Raw genomic sequence first — 26,463 nt, forward strand, 5'->3', positions numbered from 1 at the left:
AAAAAAAAAAAAAAAGTTTAGCACCTCATACAGGAATTCAAGATAATTTTAATGGCAAGTAGCATTTGTAAACAGCATTTTTGACAAATCACTTCCAACAGAAGAACTTTGCTTTTTTTTTTTTTTTTTTAAATTTATTTACTTATTTGAAAGGAGGAGTTAGAGAGGCAGAGACAGAGAAAGAAAAAGAGAGAGAGAGAGAGAGAGAGGCTTAGAGGGGTCTTCTACCCACTGGTTCACTCTCCAGATGGCTGCCAATAGCTGGAGTTGAGCCAATCCAAAGCCAGGAGCTTCTTCGGGTCTCCCACATGGGCACAGGGGCCCAAGCCCTTGGGCCATCTTCCACTGCTTTCCTACGCCATAGCAGAGAGCTTGATTGGAAGTGGAGCAAACGGGATTCAAACCTGCACCCATACGGGATGCCAGCATTGCAGGTGGGGGCTTCACCCACTATACCACACAGTATAAGCTCCACTTTGCTTGTTTTATATTCTCAAGTAGAACATTTACATTTAAGACAATTTAAAAACTGTATACTTAAGAATAGGCTGTCAAAACTCCATTTATTACTTCTTTTTTTCTAAAAAGATCTTCCATCTACTGGTTCACTCCCTAAATGGCCACAACAGACAGGGCTGTGCCAGGCCAGAGCCAGGAACTTCATCTGGGTCTCCTGTGTGGGTGCAAGGGCCCAAGCACTTAGGGCATCCTCCACCGCTTTCCCAGGTGTATTGGCAGGGAGCTGGTTTAGAAGTAGAGCAGCTGGTACTCGAACTGGTGCCCATAAGGGATGCCGGCATTGCAGGTGGAGGCTTAAACTTCTATAGCACAGCGCTGATTCATATTTATTGCTTCTTACCTCATCTAATGGTTTATCCTCTAAAGCTGTCAAATCCAGTAGTGGGTTCTTCACTCCTAATGAAACCATTGTTTTTAATCCTAGAAAGTAAACAAAATAAAAGTTCATTAAGTCTTGTTTTTCCCAGAAATCAAAAAACATTTCATTAAGCATTTTCTGTATTTTATTTATTTGACAGGTTGAAAAATAGAGCATGAGAGAGGGAGACAAAGAACTCTCTCATCTACCAGTTCATTTAACAAACACCCCCAATAGTTGGGGCTGGGCCAGGTCAAAGCTAGGGAGCTGCAAACTCAACGCAGGTCTGCCACATGGGTGGCAGGGACCTAACAACTTGAGCCATCACCTGCTGCCAGAGTACACATGAACAGGAAGCTGAAATTGAAAGTGGCGGTGGGATGCAAACCCAGATACTCCAACATAGGATGCGGGTGTCCCGATGTCTTAACTGCTAGACCAAGCACCCATCTGACATTAAAGCTTTAATGACAGATACCGGTGAGTCAGGGATAAAGTTACCTTTTTCATCTATTTTGGCACATTCTGCAAAGAGATCCTTTGACCCTGTATTCAGCCTGTCCCTATGAAAATAATGGGACTGGAAAAACCGCGTCCAGAATTCCTTTTCTGTCATGTTGTGAGGAACATTTTCTGCATATTTCATTTTTACTGTGGAAAAAAAAAACCATAAGTTACATACCGAATTCCCAATTCTTTTTATGTTTTGTTTTAGTTTTATTTATTTACTTGAGAAGCAGAGTTACAGAGAGAGGGAGAGACAGAAACGTCTTCCATCCGCTGGTTCACTCCCAAAATGGCTACAACGGTGGGTGCTGGGCCAATCAGGAGCCAGGAGCTTCTTCTAGGTCTCTCACATGGGTGAAGGGGCCTGAGTACTTGGGCCATCTTCTACTCCTTTCCCAGGCCACAGCAGAGTGCCAGATCAGAAGTGGAACAGCCGGGACATGAACCGGGGCCCATATGGGATGCCATTGCCACAGGTGGCTACACCACAGCACCGGCTCCATGAATTCCTAATTCTTAAGGAATTAAGTTATTGAAACCTAGATTATTAACAAAACCTTATTTTGCACATGAAATTAAGTTTTGAAGCTTTAGTAGCAACACCAAGAGTCTAGGAGTGAGATCTTGGTTTGCTTGTTCATTTGTATTTGTGTGTGCTTTCAATCTCTGGTACTGCATTAGGTGGCAGGAAAGGAAGAGCCCAATACCTACTCAGAAGCTCTTCACTCCAGAAGCTTACTGTCTAGGGAACATAGTGTAAAGGGCATGGTTTCTTTTTTTTAATTTTTATTTTTTTATTTTTGACAGGCAGAGTGGACAGAGAGAGAGAGAGACAGAGAGAAAGGTCTTCCTTTTGCCGTTGGTTCACCCTCCGATGGCTGCCGCGGCCGGCGCACCGCGCTGATCCCAAGGCAGGAGCCAGGTGCTTCTCCTGTTCTCCCATGGGGTACAGGGCCCAAGCACTTGGGCCATCCTCCACTGCACACCCAGGCCATAGCAGAGAGCTGGCCTGGAAGAAGGGCAACCGGGACAGAATCTGGTGCCCCTACCGGGACTAGAACCTGGTGTGCTGGCGCCGCAAGGTGGAGGATTAGCCTGTTGAGCTACGGCGCTAGCCAAGGGCATGATGTCTTGACCCAGAGCCTGAATTTAAAATTCTAGGTCTGCCAGCTTCTATCTGCGTGACTTTGGGCATATTACTTAAATGTCCCTGTACTTCGGTTTCCTCAACTATAAACTGAGGGTTATAATAGTTCCCATTTCATAGGGTATTTGTGATGATTAAAAGGAAATGAGGATTTTTTAAAAGTAGCAATGAGGGGAGTCCTAAGGGAAGACAATTCCTAAGGACAACATGGGCTGGACCAGAAAGTGGGAAGACCAGTATATGGTTTAAGAAGCTCTGCTCAGTCACCCTTAGCTGCGCATCACAAACCACTAGTCCTGGGGTCAAGCATACTTTTAGTATGGTGTCAGCAAGGGAAAGGATTTGAGTTAGAAAGGTCACTCTGGATGCAGTCTGAGGAGTGATCTGAGTGAGTGCTGTGGAGAGACTCATTTACCGTTCTCTCTGTAGTATGTCATTTTGTTCAGGGATGCTGAAGGCCAACTAAAGCCTCAGAACCACCAATGGAGAGAATAATAAAATCTTAACAATGAACTGATTATAGTACATTATTTACTGAGACCTTAGTATCCACCATATGTCAAATACTGGGTAAAATATATATTTCACTGTACTTGATTAGGAATAAAGGATAAACATTTTGCTTTTTATTGATATATTACAAAATTAATCCGAATATTTAACCATCTGGAGAACTGTCTTTCCTTACCTGCTGGGTAAGTCCTAAAAATGGACTCAATGATATCAGAAGTTAAATTGTATCTCAAACCATTACAGCCATCTGTTTGGGGCCGGACATCAGCCTAAAACAAAGACCAGAGTCATGTATATATGCATATATTAGAAGATCAGGGACTATGTCAGATAATGGACAAAGATGGAAAATGACTTTCTAACTGAAATGCTGGAACTGTTAAGTCCCTCACCTTCACCTCTGGCAAGGAGACAGGGATCAAAGAAGCCCAGAATGACTTTTCAGTCTTAATGATCTGTAAAATGTGCTTCTTTGAAAGTCCAATATGGTCAAACAGGCATTAAGTGTGAACAAAGGCAGAGTGAAACTTTAATATAACATTTCCATAGCTTCCAAACTACTATAAACCTTGTTTAATAATTAAACTAACATTAACTGATTGTTTTGGTTTTTTTTTGACAGGCAGAGTGGATAGTGAGAGAGAGAGACAGAGAGAAAGGTCTTCCTTTTTGCTGTTGGTTCACCCTCCAATGGCCGCTGCGGCCGGCGCATCGCACTGATCCGAAGCCAGGAGCCAGGTGCTTCTCCTGGTCTCCCATGCGGGTGCAGGGCCCAAGCACTTGGGCCATCCTCCACTGCCTTCCCGGGCCATAGCAGAGAGCTGGCCTGGAAGAGGGGCAACCGGGACAGAATCCGGCGCCCCAACCGGGACTAGAACCTGGTGTGCCGGCGCCGCAAGGCGGAGGATTAGCCTGTTAAGCCACGGCGCCAGCAACTGATTGGTTTCTTTAGGAAAGACCTTCTCGATGCAGTTCACTGCTAAGCATGCAGAAAGATACAAAACATACAACTGGCAATCAAGCTTTTGTTGAGATGTAAAATAAATACTGCCCTAGTTCCACTGGAGTAGACTAAATGAACTCCTTTTTCTAATTCTACAGGTTAGGAATGTCCAGCTTTTCTGGGATTATTACACACAACTAACTCTGTATTTAAAGTAAAATATAGTAATACTCTGGTTTCTCTTCAGATCGTATAAATCTTTCACCTGAAAGTAAAATATAGCAATCATTTAAAAAGTACCAGAAAGCACTAACTTTGAAATTATCAGAAGAATAATTATGACCCACCATGCTAGGGTCAAGTCCAAAAACCAAGAAAATACAACTAATACAGAGAAATATAAATTAAAAAAAAAAAAATACTGTATATAATTTTAAGACATTTTAGAAGACTACCAGATACTGAATCTGTTAATTTACTTTAAGGAAATGTGAAATTCCACACAAGAAATTGCTTTGTTAGCAGATACTGGGGTTTTCACTTTTTAAAATTCAGCAATCTGAAAGGGTCACATACCAGAAATGCTGCAGAAATACCAACGTCCTGCTTATGGTTGGATGTGGAAGAACTATCTGTTGTGTTCACATTTAAGCGATTGGCCCAGAATTCCTCAGCACTGATCACTTGACTCACAACCAGGTCTTTATAGAGCTGAAACAAAACAGGATCTTCTTGCAGCATTCTGGTGACAGAATATATTGAATATAATTGAATTTCTAGAATAAAATGCCATTTAGGTAAAAAGACTTCAGTGACATGAAACATGGAAATACAATTCTTTCGAAATGAGCAGCAGAGGTCATTTAGTTCATTTTTTTAGTGATTCACAGCAAAATTCCCTCTTTGGAGGAACAAATGAAGTGGAAACAAAAGACTGAACTCTTTCAGGGTGTGGATTTGGTCTTATTCTCTGTGGCTCAATGACAAAAATCAGTGTGGCTGTAATTTGTACTGTAGTGTATCCTCTTTAACAAATATGGTGCGTGGGGAAGAGAGGCGGGAATCCTTGAGATTTTCCAGCACTAATTTTTTCATGGTAACCGTACTGGGAGCTGTAAGTACTGACAGCCTAACAGACATTAGTGATGGAACAGTTAACCTGATCAGAAAGTCTCATTATCTTACATGTGTCTACCCTTTTCACAGCATGCATTCTTTCAAGTTTCTTGTTCACACTCTTCAATGATTTACTTTTTTTCTCTGTGACTGGGAAAAGAAATTAAGGAACCACAATACCTTCTCATCTCAATTATGCTCCTAATCAGACATTAGGCTTGATGCAGTTAATTTAACTTCTGAGTTTGCACATTCTCATTGGCCCAAAGTCACTTATTAGTAAGATATTAGTTGAGAACAAACACAAGAGGTAAAGATACTACCGAAGTCCTTATTTTCCTGTATTACAGTATCACAGCAAAAGTGGAAAGGGGTTAACAACCTATCACTCTACTGGGAGACCAGAGAAAATCTAGCATTTCTTCAAAAGGCTAGTCTTTTCCTCCTTCACCTGTTTTTCTCTTCCAGTTCTTTATTTGCTTTCCTCTTAAATTTGGGCAGCAGCTGCTGAAGAAGGTCCTTTACTGCATCACGCTCTTTCACTGCTGTGCTTTCATTGGAAAAATGGAAGTTTGTTGTGTCCCCTGCATGCAGGACCAGCTGAAGCTGAATTTTAGCTTTTCCTTCTGGACTGATTTTCTGGCCTAAAAAGAAGCATGAGACTAATTAGATGAGGACATTCACACGTCAAAATCACTGTGTAACAGGTTAGCTCCACTCAAAAGATTCAGGATTCCTTTCGGTTTTAGCTGCCTTGTTCCTACCTCAGTGTTTTTGCAGTAATGAACTCTTCTCAAATAATCCCATATAACCAGAGTATAGCTAAATAAATCCACTGCTAACATCCTGTTTCTCCTCTTCAGTATCCTTCTGGTGTGGCACTTTTCACTCATTGCTCTCACTTCCAAATACTACTGGGCTTTTGTTTCCATTTAACTGGAGCAAACCTCTTTAAAGCATTCTAAACAGCCAACCAGGAGCCCTGAATCCACCTTTAACAACTGCATCCCATCAATATTATTATTAATAAAAATGGCTAGTCATGGTCCAAAGACTACAAAATATAGTCTGTGGCTTACTAACAACAAAGAAAAATATGTTATTATGCATGTGTGGGATCTGCTGTCATCACTTTAACCAAGTTATCAAATTCATTTATTATTATTCTTGCTCCAAATATTTAACCTGAATATAATCAAGCCTTCAGATCTTTCAGTTTAAAAGGAAACCAGAGGCCAGCGCCGTGGCTCAACAGGCTAATCCTCCGCCTTGCGGAGCACACCGGGTTCTAGTCCCGGTCAGGGCGCCGGATTCTGTCCCGGTTGCCCCTCTTCCAGGCCAGCTCTCTGCTATGGCCCGGGAAGGCAGTGGAGGATGGCCCAAGTGCTTGGGCCCTGCACCCCATGGGAGACCAGGATAAGTACCTGGCTCCTGCCTTCGGATCAGTGCGGTGCTGATCACCCATTGGAGGGTGAACCAACGGCAAAGGAAGACCTTTCTTTCTGTCTCTCTCTCACTGTCCACTCTGCCTGTCAAAAATAAATAAATAAATTAATTAATTAATTAAAAAAAAAAAAAAGGAAACCAGAGGTACAGGAATAGATTTAACAAAACCTTAAACGGACAGCCAGACAGATTTAGAATATGTGACACTCTATAAGCCTACACTGTACTATGGTAGAGACTGAAGAGACCACAACTGGGACAAGCATGGCACAGTGGGTTAAGCCACAATTTTGGATGCCCACACATCCATTATTGGAGTGCTGGTTCAAATCCTGCTATTCCACTTCCACTCCAGTTTCATATTAAATCTCTGGCAACCAGCAGATAATGGTTCAAGCACTTGTGTAGCTGCCAATCACATGAGAGACCTGGAAGGAGTTCTAGACTCCTAGCTTTGGTCTGGCCCAGCCCTGGCTATTGCAACCATTTGGGGAATGAAACAGCAGATGGAAGATATCTCTCTTTCTCTGCTTTTTAAATAAACAAACCTTGGCCAAAAAAAAAAAAAAAGAGAGAGAGAGAGAGCACAACTCTATGAACCTAGATTAGATACTGGCTTGATTAAAAAAAAATCAAAATAATATCTATGAAAGAAATTATTGGGACAACAGAGGAAATGTAACAACGAGCTATAAATTTATTATTGAAATGTTTTTGGTATCCTAATGATATTCAATAAAAGTGTATCTGGGGCCGGTGCTGTGGCGTAGCAGGTAAAGCCGCCACCTGCAATGCTGGCATCCCATGTGGGCGCCAGTTTGAGTCCTGACTGCTCCACTTCTGATCGAGCTCTCTGCTACGGCCTGGGAAAGCAGTGGAATATGGCCCAAATCCTTGGGCCTCTGCACCCCCCTGAGAGACCTGGAAGAAACTCCTGACTTCAGCTCTGGCTGTTGCGGCTATCTGGGGAGTGAACCAGTGTTTGGAAAACCTCTCTCTTTCTCTCTCTGTAGCTCTGCCTTTCAAATAAATAAATAAATAAAAAGTAAATATTTAAATTTTTTTTTTATCTTTGGAGATAAAATATGAATGCTGGTGCTGCATGCAGCAGCTAAACCTGCTGTGCTACAATGCTGGCCCCAGTTCCTATTGATAAGTTTTACTGTTGTTTAACTGTTAAATCTGTAATGTTATCATTGGAAACTTATGAGGCATTTTCCCACAGAAACAAAGTTTGAAAAGGAGGTATTATTAACAGGATAGTAGACAAAAAATCATATAACTTAGTACTGAAACCATGATGAAATTAAGATTCCAAGTTACTTTAATGGAGAAAGACAGAGATGTTGGTGATTTGCAGCAGCAAAGTGAAGGTCAATCCTTAGGGTATGACAGCTGTTTATAAACAAAAGACATTCATAAATAGGGCCTCTGCAAGTTGAAGGCTGTCTGCTTTTGGTGGTGTCACGTTGCTTGAAATCCACACTGGATTTTATCTAGAACAATCTATATCCAGGGAAATAGATGAATCCTCAGTACTGGTCACAGTTAAGGTACCTCAACTTGTCAAGGGATTATTGCCCCACCTCTCCTGGGTCTCCACCACGTCAAGATCTTTAGTCAGGTGAATTGTAGAAATTCCTGACAGATGGGGACAGCACTGTGGCACAATGAGTTAAGCCATGCCTATAGTGCTGGCATTCAATATGGATACCAGTTTGAGTCCCACTGCTCTGCTTCTGATCCAGTTCTCTGCTAATGTTTCTGGGAAGGCAATGGAAGATGGCCCAGGTCCAGGTCCCTGGGGCTCTGCCACCCATGTGGGAGATCTGGAAGAACTCCTGGTTTCAGCCTGGCCCAGCCCCAGTCGTCATGGCCATTTGGGGAGTGAATCAACGGAGGGAAGATCTTTCTGTCTCTTCAGCTCAAATAAATAATAAATAAATAAAAACTTAAATAAATAAATAATAATAAAAAGGCAGTTAGAGAGAAAGGGAGAAAGTGAGTGAGAGAAATCGTCCATCTGCTGGTCTGAGGCTGGGCCAGGCTGAAGCCAGGAGCCTGGAACTCCATCTGGGTCTACTTACATGTGTGGCAGGAGCCCAAGCACTCCAGTCATCTTCCATTGCTTTCCCAGCCTCATTAGCAGGGAGCTGGATTGGAAGTGGAGTAGCCAGGACATGAACTGGTACTCGCAAGGGACACTGGCATCACAGTCAACAGTGAAACCTGCTATATTACAATGCTGGCCCCAGATTATGCAACTCAAAGTATGTATGGAGATCTTCATCTGACTGACACACATGAACCTGTAAACACTCCATTATTAAGTGAAAAAAAAAAATTATATAATAGTACATATTCTATGATCAGATTTATTTCTACATGGTTGATTTTTCTGGATATCAAATAAAAAATCCACAAAGATAGTATAACTTTGTACAAAATTACTAGCAAACATGACATACACACATATCAGACCTTAATACAGGTGACTTACATTTAATGTCCGCATACATATGGCTGATTGTAAACCTATCTTTGCCTTCAGGTGCCCAAGCAATTCTTTCTGCCATGAGGTACAGAGCTCCATCCTGCTTCTTCTGACGCACCTTCTTTACAATCAGCAATACTTCTTCAGAGGAAGTTGCCATGATGGTTAGACGGTGCTAGTAGATAAAGAAAAGATCAGGAAAAAAAAATTTCACACATCAGTTGGGGTTGGATTTTGTTGACTTCCAGAGTCCCTTCTAACTCTAAAATCTAAAGCAGAAAATTGACAAGAAGGGAAAAAAGTCTCTTCTCTCAACCAAAGTTGAAGATAAAGTCATGTGGCATCTTCTATGATCAAATTCTATGTTCATACCTCATATGAGTTTACACTATACTATGGTTCATAGCACTTAGCAATTTCCCAAAGCATTTCCACATATAAGGGTATTTTTCATTTATTTTAAGACTTACATAGGACTCTACTGAATTTAGGTCAAATCTGTTTCAGTTGGAACAACTAAGGTCCATAGAATTTGTGTGCCCTTCCCTGAACTATACGCAGAGCTGAAATCACACACCTGGTCTTCCATGTGCTGGTTCACTCCCCAAGTTTCCTGATTTCTGCTCTAAGTTTCTTCTAAGTGCTTCAAAACAAACTGAGATGTCAACACTTAAAAACTTCACATGCCAGCTTCCCATCTTTTAAAAATGAAATGTCTTCAATGATTCTCCTTGTTTAGGTTGATGATTTTCTTTGTACATGGCTACCCAGCTCCCTGGGAAACTCTCATGTTTCCACATGCTTGCCTCTCTCCCCCATATTCCATGCTTCTTGGACTCTTTTTTAATCTTTATTATTTGAGAGGCGGAATTATAGAAGGACAGAGAGAGATGTTCCATCTGCTGGTTCACTCCCCAAATGGCTACAACTCTGGCAAATCTGGAGTCAGGAGCTTCCTCCAAGTCTCCTGTATGGGTGCAGGGGCCAAGCACTTGGATTACCCTCTGCTGCTTTCCCAGGCCATTGGATCAGAAGTGGAACAGCTGGGACTTAAACTGGTACCCATATAGGATGCTGGTATCACAGGAAGAGGCTTTAGCCTACTACATCACAGCAATCGCTATGATTTTTGGAATCTTAAAATCACCCAGCCATTGAGCTGTCTGGGCTCTACGGCAGATGCCAAAACTGATGGTGATATTTGCCATAGGCCGGGATGGGGAAAGCTGTGATACAAATGTCATATACACACTAGTTTTGGTGAAGATACGACTGGTGTTTATCCTAAAGGAATGGTTTAAAAATATAATTAAAAAATTTACTTCTTTAGGGAAAAGTTCAAAGTATAATTTTGGAGAAGTCAGCTTAAGAATTAAGTTTGCCCTGAGCAAACAAGTGAAACTTTATGGAAAGCATTTCTGAGAGGTTAAAACAAATGGGAACAATGAAATATTGGCTCTGCTATTAATTATTCAAAATAATTAGAGCTTCTCTTTAGACAAAATGGGAAAACAAGCATTAGGAAGCACAGCAGATATTAAAAACAATGGAAATCAGCACTTGGGCCATCCTCCACTGCACTCCCGGGCCACAGCAGAGAGCTGGCCTGGAAGAGGGGCAACTGGGACAGAATCCAGTGCCCCGACCGGGACTAGAACCCCGTGTGCCAGTGCCGTAGGCGGAGGATTAGCCAATTGAGCCACAGCACCAGCTGAATTATTTTTTTTTAAAAAATATTTATTTGAAAGACAGAGTTACAGAGAGGCAGAGGCAGAGAGAGGTCTTCCATGTGCTGGTTCACTCCCCAAATGGCTGCAATGGCCAGAGTTGAATCGATCTGAAGCCAGGAGCCAGGCACTTCCTCCAGGTCTCCCACGTGGGTGCATGGGCTCAAGGAGTTGGACCATCTTCCACTGCTTTCCCAGGCCATTAGCAGGGTGCTGGATCAGAAGTGGAGCAGCCATGACTCAAACTGGTGCCCATATGGGATGCCGGCACTGCAGGAGGTGGCTTTACCTGCCGCACCAGAGCATTGGCCCCAGTGAATTACTTCTTAAACCATCATCTCATAGGATTATAAAAGACATCACTAGATTTAAAGCACTATTATTTCTTTCTCAATGAAGCAGTTTTTTTTGTTTGTTTGTTTGTTTTTTTAGTTTAAAGTAAAATCTTGCTTTCTCTGAAGGTATCTCAACTCTGAGCACCCAGATCTCCCCTTTCATAGGTCTCTCCTTCAGTAGGTCTTTACAGGTCACTTCATTCTACAAGAAGGAAAAGGGTCAGTGTGAATACATTTATTCAATACATTTGTACTCAGCCTAGGAGCAATCGATCCAAATATGAATGTCTTTCAACATGATTCTTGCTTTCAAAGAGCTTCCAGGGGCGGTGCTGTGGCCTAGCAGGTAAAGCTGCTGCCTGCAGTGCTGGCATCCCATATGGGCGCTGGTTCAAGTCCCAGTTGCTCCATTTCCGATCCAGCTCTCTGCTATGGCCTGGGAAAGCAGTAGAAGATGGCCCAAATCCTTGGGCCCCTGCACCTGCATGGGAGACCTGGAAGAAGCTCCTGGTTTCTGGCTTCGGAATGGCACAGCTCAAGCCACTGCGACCATCTGGGGAGTGAACCAACAGTGGAAGACCTCTCTCTGCCTCTCGTACTCTCTCTGTGTAACTCTGCCTTTCAAATAATAAACCTTAAAAAAAAAGAGCTTCCAGTCTAGCGAGCAAGATGTGTGTAGATGTGCTATTTGTCAGTGCACACAAACCTGAATGTGTAAAGATCCCTCCTCCAGACCGGCGCCGCGGCTCACTAGGCTAATCCTCTGCCTTGTGGCACCGGCACACCGGGTTCTAGTCCCGGTCGGGGCACCGGATTCTGTCCCGGTTGCCCCTCTTCCAGGCCAGCTCTCTGCTGTGGCCCGGGAGTGCAGTGGAGGATGGCCCAAGTGCTTGGGCCCTGCACCCCATGGGAGACCAGGATTAATACCTGGCTCCTGCCATCGGATCAGCGCGGGGCGCTGGCCGCAGCGCGCCAACCGCGGCGGCCATTGGAGGGTGAACCAACGGCAAAGGAAGACCTTTCTCTGTCTGTCTCTCTCTCTCACTGTCCACTCTTCCTGTCAAAAAAAAATAAATTAATTAATTAAAAAAAAAAAGAGCCCTCCTCCAAAATGTTCTGAATTAGGACCAAGACAATTTTTCATTTGGGATGCTCTGATAACAAAGGTTCACCATAGAATATGTCTAAATTAATTTTTTTGAAAATTGAAATATAATTGAAAATCAAAGAAATGCCTACTTCTCAGGTGTTCTGTCCGATGTACTGAGAATTGTACACTTATTCATCATTACCCAAATCAATACAGTGCAGTTCCATCACCCCTGAAAGTTTCCCCACGTCTCTTCACAGCTAATATTCCTTCCTACGGAACTCTTCTGCTGCGTCCCAAGCACATTAGCAGGGAGCTGGATCTGAAGCAGAATAGCCAGAACGTGAACCAGCACACTAATAAGGGAAGTGGACACAGCAAATATAGCTGCACCTGCTGTGTCACAACACCTGCCAGGTGAGGGTACCTTACTGCATGTTTTACTAATGTGTGTCAGACACTGGACTAATTCACAGGCATAATGTTATTCAGTCCCAGGTTAATGAACATCTTATGAGGTAGGTTCTATTTTTAGTCCATTCTGTAGACAAGGAAACTGGGTCTGAGAAATCAAAATACTTTCTCAAGCATCAAGAAAATAGCAAAACTGCTACGAATCTGGGTCAGTCTGACCTTGGCGTTCCACTATATTATTCTGCAAACATATATGACTGGAGAAGGACATCAAATTCACCAGTAATTACCAACAGGTGATAGAAATACAGAGGATATGGGGCCGGCACTGTGGCATAGTGGGTAAAGCCATGGCTTGCAGTGCCAGCATCCAAAATGGGCACCGGTTCAAGTCCTGACTGCTACACTTCCGATCCAGCTCTCTGCTATAGCCTGGGAAAGCAGTGGAATACGGCTCAAGTCCTTGGGCCCCTGCTCCAGCATGCAAGACCGGGGAGAAGCTCCTGGCTCTGGATTGGCTAAGCTCCAGCTGTTGTAGCTTTTTGGGGAGTGAAACAGTGGCTGGAAGATTTCTCTCTCTGCCTCTCTGTAATTCTTTCAAGTAAATAAATAAAATCTTTTTTTTTGTCTTCTGGACCACCTACAATAAATATGTACTATGTAATGAGAAAAACAGCTATTAAAATGTCTTCCCAACAGCTTATGCCCTATCAAACCAAATGTTTATAAGGTAACATGTGAAAGTTTAGGGGTTAAGTTAGTGTGGGTAAAATTAAAAGCGCTCCCTATTTTGATTGTTTATTTTCAGCAATATGTATCACCATATGTTTTTAAAATTATTTAAGAAATTATTCTTTAACACTTACTGGGGAGGGCAGTGCTGTGGCGTAGCCGGTAAAGCTGCCACCTGCAACGCTGGCATCCCATGTAAGCATCAGTTGCATCCCAGCTGCTTCATTTCCAATCCAGCTCCCTGCTAATGTGCCTGAGAAAGCAGTGGAGGATGGCCCAACTGCCTGCGCCCTTTTACCCACGAGGGAGACCTGGAAGAAACTCCTGGTTCCTGGCCTCAGCCTGGCCTAGCCTTGGCTGTTGTGGTCATTTGGGGAGTGAACCAGTGGATGGAAGATCTCTTTCTGCGTCTCTCCTTCTCTCTTTAATTCTGCCTTTCAAATAAATAAATCTTTAAAAAAAATCTACGGAACTGTTAATTTTAAAAGCTAACCCTGCCTATAGAATGTAAAACTATACTGTATACCATTACAAACATTTTAGAAAACATGAATTAGGGGCTGGCATTGTGGTGCAGAGGGTTAAGCCACAGTCTGCAATGTCAACATCTCATATGGGTACTGGTTCAAGTCTCAGCTGCTCCGCTTCTGATTAACAGCCTGCTAGTGTGCCTTGCAAAAACAATGGAAGATACAGAGCCCTAGTACTTGGACCCCTGCCTCCCATGTGTGAGACCCACATGGAGTTCCAGGCTCCTGACTTCGGTCTGGCCCAGCCTTCACCATTGCGGCCATTTGGGAGTGAACCAGCAGATAGAAGATTTCCCCTCCACCCACTAATTCTGCATTTCAAACAAATAAATCTTAAAAAAAAAAAAAAAAAAAAAACCATGAATTAAAATCTGACAGAGCAAGTCCCCCTTTAACTAGGCTTACAGGCACAGATGAAGAGTGTTAGCTTTGGAAAAGGACAGAAAAACTTTCCTGAGCTGGGAAGATAAGGAAGATGAGTCAAAGACACATTTAAGCGGAGAATATATTAGATCAACTGAACTGGTCTTGAGTAAGCCACTTTAAACCAATTAGGAAAAACCACCTCTTACATATAATATGAAAAATCATTCATATTACATTTCACTTGGGGAAACTTTAAAAAATAATTTAGAGATAAGTTATGGGACACTAGGCACAACTGGTCAACTGTCTCACAGCTCATTTGCTTGGCAAGTTTCCCTGGTCATCTGTAGCACCTCTGTTAGTTGTACAAGGACCAATTTCAGGAGATGTAATTAACCACGGGGGCTACCCTACAATGGTTTCTCTGATTTCCAGATTTTTCATGAAGTTAGGAGATTCCTTGGGTGGCAAACAATTCTTCCCAATAGAACTCTGAAAAAGCCACAAAATAATTTATGAAAAATATTATTGGTGCAGGCTATATTTAAACAAATCAGGTGGCTAAAGATCTAGACTGACTTAAAAGATTATTCACTTTATGAAATAATCTGTCACAAGACTTCTTTAAATAGCAAAATCCTTCGGCAAAGGCATTAAGAAACTTAGTTACTATCTCACTCATTTGTGGAGTCCAAAAACACAGCGATCTTTCTGAAAAGTATAATGGTGGTTACCACAGGCAGGGGAGGGGGAGAGGAAGGAGGGATGGGGAGAGGTTATTAATAGGTGCTAAGTTACTGATAGGAACAAGAAGTTTTGTAGTTCTTCTGCACAGTAGGATGACTACAGATAATGTTAATGTACTGTAAATTTCTTAAAAAAACTCTAGAAGACAGCACTTTGGATATTTTCATCATAAATAAATGTTTGAGGAGATACGTACTGAAACACCATACAGTGTCCATAAATATGTACAATTTGCATATGTCTGTTAAAAAAATTTTCTGAAGATAAGCATCTATGCCTTGTTATTTGGCCTCCATATATTCGTTTGGCCCTCTTCCCACCCATTAGCTCATTTTTTCACTTTAAGCATTAACGTTACTAGCTAAGATTTCCTAGCATCCTCGCCACACTTGCCACACTTCACTTTTGAAGTCATGATTTTGATGTACATCTCCCCTGACAGCCTGCCAGCTTCCTAAAGGAAGGCAGAGGCCACACGCACTATTTTGTGTTCACTGCAATACAACGCCCAGCAGCACAGTTAGGCCCACAGGAAGAACCCAATAAACCACTGAGACACTGAAGATCTTTGCTATTAAAAAGACAAAAGAAACCTTTGCACATACATCCTGGGCTAAACTCCAGGAAGTGCTACAGCTCTCAACTCACAGATGGGACTACTACTTCTCACAGATTCCAGTGATAGGAATAAGAAACAAGCGAGCAGAAACCTTTAAATTATTGCATCTCTGCATTTCCATTACCTATACCCCTAGATAAAGATAAATGGAGAGAAAAACCACAAGTGAAACATACACTCCTTGGCACTCTTTCTTAAGCTGCTGGTACGATCAGCACAAAAAAATGGAGATTGGGAATGCTGCTTGCCCTTAGGCAACAAAGTGTTTAGCAACTCAACATTACTGGGAATAACACCTTAGAAATACGTAAAAAGTGACCTAAACATGCTGGTTTAAGGACACCTTCCCAGTTGTTTTTCATTTCACAGCAGTGCAGGGAGAGGCAGGAGGGAAATGCGGCACAGATGCATAACAGAGGGCAACCGGCTCACACCCACTAATAAATACTGCAGGCTGACACGAGTCCATGTCCAAAATCAAGAGAAGAGTCATCAGTTGGCAATCCAAGTGAGAGAAGGACTATAAAATCAATGCCTGACCCCCCCACACTGAAGGCAAGAGAGATATAAAGTAAGGAGGGCACAAAGACAGCTCTAACAGCAGGATCCCTAAGGTAGAAATGGTGGCCAAAATGCTAGGGAAGCTCACAGCACACCAGACAACACTCTGCTGATAGGTGGGAAAAAAAAAAAAAAAAAAAAAAAGAACACAGAGAAGCAGGCTATTAAGATGGACCGATGTCAGCAGGGAGAAGCTCTGAGCCTTGAGGGCAGGACACATCAGGAGCATTCACAAACGCCTGGAGCTAACCATTTGCTTCACCTTTAACAAATTCTTCCTTTGGACTGCACCAATCCCCCTAGTATTTATAAAGAGCCCTTTCTCCATTGGCTTGGGTTACTTTTATACATTTGTACTGCAATGTGTATTTAGCTATCACCTATCAACGTGAGCCCCACTAAAGCTCAGCTGAGTGAGGTTAGCTGATCGTTTCTTTCTTTCTGAATGTGGAATTTTGGACTGCTAATAGTACAAAGTTCTTTCTAGAGTCCCAGACTCAACTGCTCTATTTTAAGTAAAAATTGGAGGCTGGCAACATCAGCTTAAATACCAAAGTCCAGATCAGTGGCTTTCAAATTGTGCTCCCAGAAGATGCTTCAGGGGCAGAGGCCAGGCTCAGGGCACGGGGTCTGGCCCTGCTAAACTCAGTTCTGCCAGAGCATGCGGTTTCCTAGGCTGGGGTCCGGGGCTTCCTGGGAGGAAATGGTTCTCCTTAAAAAGGTCTGGAACTCACCTGCCTGGATAGTCAGAACATCGATCTCTATGGAGCCAGTACTTACTGCAAGGTATATTTCAAATTACTCAATTTTCCAGTTTTTAAAACTGGATCTTCCAGTGCGTAAACATGTTATCTTTCCGCCACCTCCATTTTATAGATGTTAAAATGGTCGTTTAAGAGCCAATCAATATAGTATCTTACTCCACTCAGCCTCTGAGAACACTGGGAAATTTATAAAATAATTATGTATGTCCACATACAGATGGTCTACTTTTACAAAGGATTTGACAACCACATTGTGCATAACCAAAACTGGGTGTGTGGGTGGCACAAGTGTTAAGGCTTCTAAGAGAGGAAGGACTGACAGGTAGAAGCGAGGAATGTGCAGACCCCAAGGTGAGAGCTGCTCTTAACAGACATCGGCTCTAAGCACGTTCCCTAACGGGCAGGGCTCCCCTGCCCAGGAGAGGCCTCACTTCCTTATTTCTCACCAGGCAAGTCCGATCCTGGCTGTGGAGAAACCTCTGAGCCCTGCTCTCAGTGGAAGGGCAGGCATGCCTTAGACAAGTAGCTTAGCGGTCGCCTCCTCCCCGCTCTGGGATAATAAAGGGCAAACGAGACCGTAGGCTTGGGCACCGTGGCTACCGCGACAGCGACGCTGGGGTAAGGGACAGGATCCACGCCGTCCGGCGGCCCCGGGGCCTGTCAGCTCCTCACCGCCCACCACCGCCTACCGCTTGCCCACCCCCATTCTTCGGTCTTAACTTACCAGGTGGAAGCCACAACCCTGAGCAGAGAGTAAGTAGCTGTGTTGGGTCAGGTCGAGTTCCGCTGCGATTCTTAGAGCTGCTGCTGGGAAGAGGCGGAAACCCAGTGGCCGCAGCCGTCGCCACCGCCTCTGTTACTGGGGGGTCTCGCCTCCATCGCTGGCTGCGAGGGTTCTGAGGGCACGTGACCGGAAGTTCGAAGGCGGGCTTGCGGGACACGTGACCACAGAGCGCGGCCGCCATGACACCTTCCGCTAATTCCCTCCCTCCCCCACCGGTTCCCGGCTGTTTTGTTTCCTCTCTCCGGTCTTGAGCACTTAAGGATACTGGCATCCTGGCGGGCCACCCATTTGGTCTAGAGCTCCTCCGGTGCGGTCCAGCGCCGTGTCTTCAACCCGCGGCGGCTCGCCGACTGCAGGCCGTAGGGAGCGTCATTGCGACGGCGGCTCGAGGGGGTGGGGCCACGCGCAAGGGACGTAACCTGTCACGTGACAAGGAAGTGCCGTTAATGGCGTTGTCCCCGCGTCCCCGGCGCTCGTGGATGACGTAAGCAAGGGAAGGGCGGGGTAGGAGGGAATTGAAGTTCAGGTTTCGCTCTTAACTCCGAGTGGCCCGGTGCTGACCGAGAGAGTGCCTGACTTGAGAACTGGGAACTCCAGACCTGGATGTGGTGGAGCTGGGCTGAGACTTCTGGGCTGCTGATCTGTGAGCCTGGTTTGAAAACTTGGTTGCTGGGGCTCCTCTCTTCAAGAAATCTGAGTGCAGTATTTAAAGTTACTGCTGTTTAAAAGGTAGTAGTTCCCCCTAGGCGAAGAGCTGCTTGTGGTCAATGACTGTTTTGTTCATCCTGTGTCTCCAGTGATGCATGCAGGGCCTGGAACATAGTAGACATTCAGAATGGTGTGTGAATGAATGCATTATTGATTGAGTCGCTTTTTCTCCGTTGAGTTCCACAGTTCTCTGATCGTTACTTGTTGGATAGAAAGATCCCACTATAGAAATGGAAAAGACTGTTACTTTCCTATTGCAACATTTCTTTAATTTTTTTCTTTTTTTCTTTTTTTCTTTTTTTGTTTCTCCTTCCTTCTACAAACGCTTTTGTGGAGCAGCAAACACTGTTTACTACTCTTAGGTTATCATCAAGTGAATCGGGGAATGAAAAGATCTTGATTCAGGAGCCATGGGTTCCAGCTCCTTCTCTTGAGAGCTCGGTGACCCTTGGGCGGGCCAACCTCTCTGAGAAGTTTCACTGACTTAGGTAATACACATTTGTTGCCTCCTTCTGTGTACTTAGCATTTTGCTGAGCTGGAGCTGTGACAGACTTCGTAGAGGTAACATCGAAACTCAGCTTTGCAGAAATAGGGTTTTTGTTAGGTGGGGAAAGGCTCAGAAGGCAGCAAATACTAAATCACAGTCACAATCAGCTTACATAATGAAAGGGAAAGAAAAGTTTGTACAGGGGCTGCTGTGACACAGCGGGTTAAGCCAGGGCGTGGAGCCCTGGCATCCCATCTGAGTCCCCGCTGCTCCGATGCTAATGCACCTGGGGAGGCTGCAGATGATTTCCAGAGTACTTGGGCTCTTGCCACAATTGTGGGAGACCCAGATGGAGTTCCTGGCTGCTGGCCTTTGAGGCCATGTGGGGAGTAAACCAGATGATGGAAGATTTCTCCTTCTGATGCTCTGCCTTACAAATAGATAATTTTTTTGGAAAAAAAGAGAAATAGTACAATATAGTTGGGTAATGGGAGAATAAGATGCTCTATGAGGCTAGAAAAAAAGTAGGGATCAGATTATGTGTAAGAAGGGGAGCTAGCTGGCGCCGTGGCTTAACAGGCTAATCCTCTGCCTTGCGGTGCCGGCACACCGGGTTCTAGTCCCGGTTGGGGCGCCAGATTCTGTCCCGGTTGCCCCTCTTCCAGGCCAGCTCTCTGCTATGGCCCGGGAGGGCAGTGGAGGATGGCCCAAGTCTTTGGGCCCTGCACTTGCATGGGAGACCAGGAGATGCACCTGGCTCCTGGCTTTGGATCAGCGAGATGCGCCGGCCGCAGCAGCCATTGGAGGGTGAACCAACAGCAAAAAGGAAGACCTTTCTCTCTGTCTCTCTCTCTCTCACTATCCACTCTGCTGTCAAAAAAAAAAAAAAAAAGGGGGAGCTATTGGATGTTTGTACAGGGCTTGTTTTTTAAAGTACATTTAAAACTTTATTGTGGAAAATTTCAAACTCTGAGTTAGACATAATAAGATAATGAACCATCCCATATACCAGTTATAACAATGCATTGTTTGTACTGAGGTTTTAATTTCTAGGTATTTTTTATATCCCATTCTATTGTTTGTACTGAGCACTTAAATTTCTAGCTACTGTTGCATTTGGTTAATAGCAACTTTCAATTTGTGTTCAATGTTACTATATCTAGGTACTGAAGTAGCAAACTTTTATTTATCTTTTAAGAAAAATTTCTTTGGGTTTTAGATGACTGCTTCCTTGTTGTTCAGCCAACAGCCTGACATGGCCATTTTGAAAACACAGCTAATGCTATGTTTATAATATGGAAACTTAGTGTCCAGATCTAGGGAGCTATTGTTATCTACTCTATTTTGTGCTCATTCAGCTACTTAAGGGAATCATGTTGAGTTCTAAGCGCTGCATTCTCAGGCAAACTAAAGTGACTGTGGGTTGGCCAGAACACAGAAGAATTTAGAAAAGAAGACCTGACAATGCTTTTCAAATACTGAGAGGCTGTTCTGGAAGGAGCAAAATTATTTCCTTCAACTGTAGAAGCCACAGTTAGGCATAGTGGTAAGAGCTGTAAGTGATCAGATTTCAGACCTGTATTAAAAAAGACCTTGTAACACTGCGGGATGGAATAGGCAGCTTCAGGAGTGCTTGCTTTCAGTCACTGAAAATATTCAGGGATCTAGAGCAAAACTAATTTCTGAGTTAGGTGGATATGTACTGAATTACGTATGAGTCCTCTTCCACCTTAAGAATTCTGGGAAGGCAGTTAAGTGGAGTCCTGAAAGCTGGGTAAATCTAAATAAGAAGATCCAGAAGAGAGTGAGCCTAAAGTTAGGCATAAAGGTAGGTTTGGGGAACACTACCACCCAGCAACTTCTTTTGCTAGTACTGTTTTCTTTTGCATTCCCATCTTGGTTAAATCTTTTTTTTTTTTTAAACAAAGTAAGGACCTAAGTTTTTCCTCTGTTGTAAGATGTTCTGCCTTCATTGAGAACAAGGTGAAATGGCCTGTCTATCTCAGGCTTTTATTTCAGGAGTACAAGTAGAAGAGATGTTGTTGTCTTGATACCATCCCTTTCTGTCTCTTACGTCCTCTGTATTCAGAAAGTCAGAAGTTTTCTCCTTTCCCAGGAGACTTGTAAGGGAGCTGAAATGCCTTATCTTCACTTCCCCACCACCCACTCCTTAAGTTCCTTGTTTTCTAGCTTTAGCCCACAACATTTTACAGAACTTATTGTGCCCCTGCCCCAACACCAGATCTTTCAAAGCCTCTCTGTTGCCTGCTAAATTAAGTTTAGGTTCCTTGGTTTGAGATTCAGTGTTTTGTAATTTGGCCCCAATTGCCATTCCAGGTTTATCTTTCAAATTTCCATTGTCCTATGTTTCAACCTGTGTTTTCCAGACTAAACTTTTCTTCTCCAAATAGATGCTTTGCTTTTCCCTCTCAGGATCTTTGTTTGTTACTGCCCTATCTGCCGCCCTTTCCTTTTTCCTTGATAAGCCTGCTCTGTGCGCATGCTCCTTCCCTTTAAGACATTGTCTGTGATTCCCTTTAACTCAGTATGATCCCTCTATCCTCTCATTTCTAATACAGCACTTTGCTTAGGCTTCTTTTATGAGACCTCCATGTGCGTATGTATAGTATTTATTTTATATTCCCTATGTGGACATAAACTGGATGATATCTGGAATTATCTTACTTGCCTTGCTCCTAACATTGTGTGTGCCTGGTATTTTACTTTGTAGTTTATAAAATGAATGAGTGAGAAGAATAAAGGGGCCGGCGCCGCGGCTCAACAGGCTAATCTTCCGCCTAGCGGCGCCCGCACACCAGGTTCTAGTCCCAGTCGGGGTGCCGGATTCTATCCCGGTTGCCCCTCTTCCAGGCCAGCTCTCTGCTATGGCCCGGGAAGGCAGTGGAGGATGGCCCAAGTGCTTGGGCCCTGCACCCCATGGGAGACCAGGAGAAGCACCCGGCTCTTGCCTTGGAATCAGCACGGTGCGCCGGCCGTGGCGGCCATTGGAGGGTGAACCAGCAGCAAAAAGGAAGACCTTTCTCTCTGTCTCTCTCTCACTGTCCACTCTGCCTGTTAAAAAAAAAAAAAAGAATAAAGGAAAATTTTTCTCAGATCAGGAATTCTCAAATATTTTGAGTGTAGGCATACTAAAGAGTATATTTTATTTTATTTACTTATTTTTTAAGCACAATCACAATCCTTATAGAAGTTTGGCTGTTATTAATAAGAGTGTTATATGCAGAAAATAAGACTATCTTTTGTGCAAGCAGTGAAAAATATCATAAGCTTCCATATGTTTTGGTACTAGATAGAAATTATGTTCCATGGGGACAGGCATTCTGGTACAGCAGACTTCTTGGGACTGCTGCACTCCATGGTGGAGTGCCTGGTTCAAGTCCCAGATGTTCTGCTTCCAATCCATCTTCCTGCTAATGCATCCTGGGAGGCAGCGCATCATGGCTCAAGTGCTTGGGTCCCTGCGACCCACGTGGGAGACCCAGATGGAGGTCAGTGCTCCTGATTTCGGCTTGGCACCTGGGAAGTGAACCAGTGGGCAGAAGACCGATCTCTGTCTCTGTCTTTCAAATAGATGAACATAAATAAATAAACTTAAAAAATATATTCCATGAAAGTTAGGATGTTGTTTTGTACTTTGTGGTTATCTCCAGGACATAGAACCATACCTGGCATATAGATGGTGCTCAGTATATATTTGTTGAATAAATGAATGAGTGAATGATATATGTTTCTGGGGAAAACACCCCCACAAAACAAAGTATAAATAATGTAGAAAATGATTAAGTATAAACAGTTGTTTTTGAATTTTTCTGTGATATTATTTGACAGGATTGATAAAAGTTAAAAATAATAGGTAGAATTGCCTTAAATTTTATTGGTTTTTGTGGAAATCAGTGCCATGTGACAAAACTTGCATGTTAGAGTAGTCAGACAGATAACTCTTGTGTTTGTTTACAAATTCCCTCATTAGGAATTTGTCATTTCCTACTTTGTGTTCTTATTTGTTTATTTCTACCTTGTTTCTTTCACTGAATCTCTTATTCTTTGTGCTTTAGTTCCCTGTACTTTGCTTCTCACTTAGTAGGTGCACTCATATTCATTCAACCTACTTATTAAGCGCTTGCTAGGCTGGAGAAGAGACTTCCATGAAGAGTTACAGTGGAGGCTCATAGAGGTTTATAATTTAAGGCCTTTATAGAAGATTGCATTTTATGGGACACTTCTAAAGACAAGAAGATTTACAACTCAAAGAAGTGCAGCAGGGTTGCTCTTTTACCTCAGAGGAATTTTTTTAAAAGAGATTTATAGGCCGGTGCCGTGGCTCACTAGGCTAATCCTCTGCCTGCAGCGCCGGCACCCTGGGTTCTAGTCCCGGTTGGGGCGCCGGATTCTGTCCTGGTTACCCCTCTTTCAGTCCAGCTCTCTGCTGTGGCCAGGGAGTGCAGTGGAGGATGGCCCAAGTGCTTGGGCCCTGCACCCCATGGGAGACCAGGAGAAGCACCTGGCTCCTGCCATCGGATCAGTGTGGTGTGCAGGCCACAGTGGCCATTGGAGGGTGAACCAACGGCAAAAGGAAGACCTTTCTCTCTGTCTCTCTCTCACTGTCCACTCTGCCTGTCAAAAAAAAAAAAAAAAAAAAAAAAGAGATTTATAGGCCGGTGCCGTAGCTCACTAGGCTAATCCTCTGCCTTGCGGCGCTGGCACACCAGGTTCTAGTCCCGGTTGGGGCGCCGGATTCTGTCCCGGTTACCCCTCTTCCAGGCCAGCTCTCTGCTGTGGCCCAGGAGTGCAGTGGAGGATGGCCCAAGTGCCTGGGCCCTGCACCCCATGGGAGACTAGGAGAAACACCTGCTCTTGGCTTCGGATCGGCGCAGTGTGCCAGCCACAGCACGCCAGCCATAGCGGCCATTGGGGGGTGAACCAACGGAAAAAGGAAGACCTTTCTCTCTGTCTTTCTCTCTCACTGTCCACTCTGCCTGTCAAAAAAATAAAAAAGGAGAGGTTTATTTTATTTATTTGAAAGACAGAGTTACAGAGATAGGTAGAGCCAGAGAGAGAGAGGTCTTCCACCCACTGGTTAACTTCCCAAATGACTGCAACAGCCAGAGTTGAGCTGATCCAGAGCCAGGAGCTTCTTCTGGGTCTCCTACGCTGGTGCAGGGGCCCAAGGAGTTGGGCTGTCTTCTGCTGCTTTCCCAGGCCATAGCAGAGAGCTGGATCAGAAGTGGAGCAGCTGGGACTTAAACCGGCACCCATAATGGGATGCTGGTTCTGCAGACCAGGGATTTAACCAGTTGTGCCACAGCACCGATGCCCCTCAGAGGGATTTTACCAGTTTTCCTTATTTATTTATTTATCAAAAGATTTTATAAAGGTAAGTTTTAGTTATTTTATTTGAAAGTGAGATCCTTTCCAGATGCGGGTTCACTCTTCAAATGCCTGCGGCAGCCTTGTCTAGGTCAGACTGAAGCCAGGTGCCCAGACTCCATCTCAGTCAGGATGTCCCACATGTGGCAGGAACCCAACTACCCGAGCCATTACCTGCTGCTGCCTAGGATGTGCGTTAGCGTCAGCGGGAAGCTAGAATCGGAAGCACAGCCAGCGCTTGATCTCAGGCACCCTGATGTGAGGTCTAGATGTTCCAGGTGGCATCGTGACTGCTACACCAAAAGCCTAACCCGTTTGTTTTTAATTTGTTGGAGTAAAAAGCTCCTGTCTGCTGATTCGCTCCCTATAAATGGGCCTGTGCCCACAGTGGTCGTGGGGACAGAGGGAGATCAAAGCTGGGAGCCAGGAACTCAATCCAAATCTACATGGGTGGCAGAAAACCAACTACTTAAGCTATCCTTACTGCCCCCAGGGTCTTTTTCAGCAGGAAGCTGGCATCAAAAGCTGGGGTCAGATATCAAACTCAAGCACTCAGTTGTGATGGTTTAACCGCTGGGTCACAGGTTCGTCTCCAGTTTTCCTTTTTAGTCCTATTGTGCTCTCTTAGCTTACAGTGTCAGATAATAAAATGGGATTGGGTTATGGCGGGCCTTGAGAACCTGGACCAGATGCTGTAGGAATTTTAGATGGAATGATGTCTGAGCACACTGTTGCATGCAAATGACCCGTATGAGATCTCTTTCTACCTAGGTACAAAGTACTTCCAGAGTAGGGATCCTTGTCCCTTTCTCCCATTTCCCTGTGCACTGCATGAATTCATTAAATACATGAGTATGGAATGAATGATGAGCTTCTTAAATTCTGCGTTTGCAGGTTTTATTTGGACTGAGGAAAACTGTGCCTCTCAGAGAACAAGTTTCGACTTTCTGACTAAATGACTCTTGTGCCAGTCATAGCAGAACCCTACAGCCATGTGCTGGCAGAGTTTGAGTCTCTGGATCCGTTACTCTCAGCCCTGAGGCTGGACTCCAGTCGCCTAAAGGTCAGCGTCTTAATCCTTTTGTCGGTTTCATTTTCGTAATTTTGTGCGCTTGTTAAATGGGCCTGTGCCCTCGTAATTTTGTGCGCTTGTTAAATGGGCCTGTGCCCTCTAGTTCCTTGTGTTTTGTGGAATGTTGGGTGTCCTTACCTGTCTTAGTCATACCCTCCATAGCAATAGCATGATTTATCTTAGAGCTGTCATTTGAATTCTTCTCTCCCCTAGAAATCATGATCCTGACTGCTTAATTTTTCCCTCTCTGTGATCTTAGTGTCTTCTCTCAGAAAGTAATGTATTCGATTGAAAATAAAATAATAGCAATAAGTGTACACTCATCACATTTTTAAACATAAATATTTATTTATTCACTTATTTACTTGAAAGGCAGAGTTACAGAGAGAGTGGGAGAGACAGAGAGAGAGAGATACCTTCCATCTCCTGGTTCAGTCCTTAGATGCCTGCAACAGTCCATGGCGGGGCCAGGCCAAAGCTTGGAGTCAGGAGCTTCTAGAACAAAATTGTATAACTAATTCTAGAATATTCTCATTCCTACATTTTCACTGCGACCCCAAAGCAGCTTTCTACCCTCTGAGGAAAGGGAAGATAAGGAAGTGATAGGGAAAGTAATATGAGATATTATTATATTATTGTGAAGGTTGATATTAGAAGTTTTTCCACTGCAAGTCATGGACCACTTTACTCATAGTGGCTTAAGCAATAAAGACATTTGTATTTCTTTGGAGGTTAGTGTCTCAGGCTGTAGCATAGGGGCCCAACTATACTACTGAGGACACAGACCAGACTTTCCTCTTTCCTGTTCTGCTAGTATCCATATGACAGCAGGCATGGAGTAATACTGCATTCTTAATGTCCCCATTAGCCTCTCAATCAAGAATGAGGGGAACAAGGGCAAGGGTTTCCTGTACTTAGACTCTGCCTTTTATCTGAGAAAGTAAAACTTTCCAAGTAGCTCCCAGCAGACTTAGTTCCATTGGCTGCAACTGAGTCACATGGCTGCCCCTGGCAGCAATGGAAACTGGGAAAGTAAATACATAGGATTTCTAGCTTTTATGGTAGGAAGAAACAAAGGGGGCTGTGAATGTCTCA

At 43.8% G+C, this 26,463-nt stretch overlaps 2 protein-coding genes across 7 annotated transcripts in view; one reads left to right on the plus strand and one right to left on the minus strand.

Moving 5' to 3' along the window:
- Positions 1-17,892, minus strand: part of GTF2H1 (general transcription factor IIH subunit 1) — a 41,952-nt gene extending 24,060 nt beyond the window's left edge. Inside the window, exons 1-7 of the mRNA XM_062196406.1 lie at positions 17,653-17,892; positions 9,050-9,218; positions 5,555-5,747; positions 4,564-4,729; positions 3,220-3,313; positions 1,379-1,528; positions 860-939 (exon numbers count right to left, since the gene is read on the minus strand). Coding sequence (XP_062052390.1) covers positions 860-939; positions 1,379-1,528; positions 3,220-3,313; positions 4,564-4,729; positions 5,555-5,747; positions 9,050-9,203 — 837 coding nt within the window. The 5' untranslated portion in view covers positions 9,204-9,218; positions 17,653-17,892. The remainder of the gene's footprint in view (positions 1-859; positions 940-1,378; positions 1,529-3,219; positions 3,314-4,563; positions 4,730-5,554; positions 5,748-9,049; positions 9,219-17,652) is intronic.
- A 221-nt stretch (positions 17,893-18,113) lies between these two features.
- The window catches only part of HPS5 (HPS5 biogenesis of lysosomal organelles complex 2 subunit 2), a 51,035-nt gene continuing 42,685 nt past the window's right edge, over positions 18,114-26,463 (plus strand). For 3 of the 6 annotated variants that reach the window (XR_009866372.1, XM_062196401.1, XM_062196405.1), the window contains exons 1-2: positions 18,207-18,441; positions 25,191-25,359. Coding sequence is in view for 5 of the 6 variants with exons in the window: in XM_062196401.1 (XP_062052385.1) it covers positions 25,252-25,359 (108 nt within the window). In the remaining variant the exon portion in view is untranslated. The other 3 variants (XM_062196403.1, XM_062196402.1, XM_062196404.1) reach the window with 3 other exon arrangements.

Source organism: Lepus europaeus, chromosome 7 (assembly GCF_033115175.1).
Source record: "Lepus europaeus isolate LE1 chromosome 7, mLepTim1.pri, whole genome shotgun sequence".
NCBI classification, from domain to species: domain Eukaryota; kingdom Metazoa; phylum Chordata; class Mammalia; order Lagomorpha; family Leporidae; genus Lepus; species Lepus europaeus.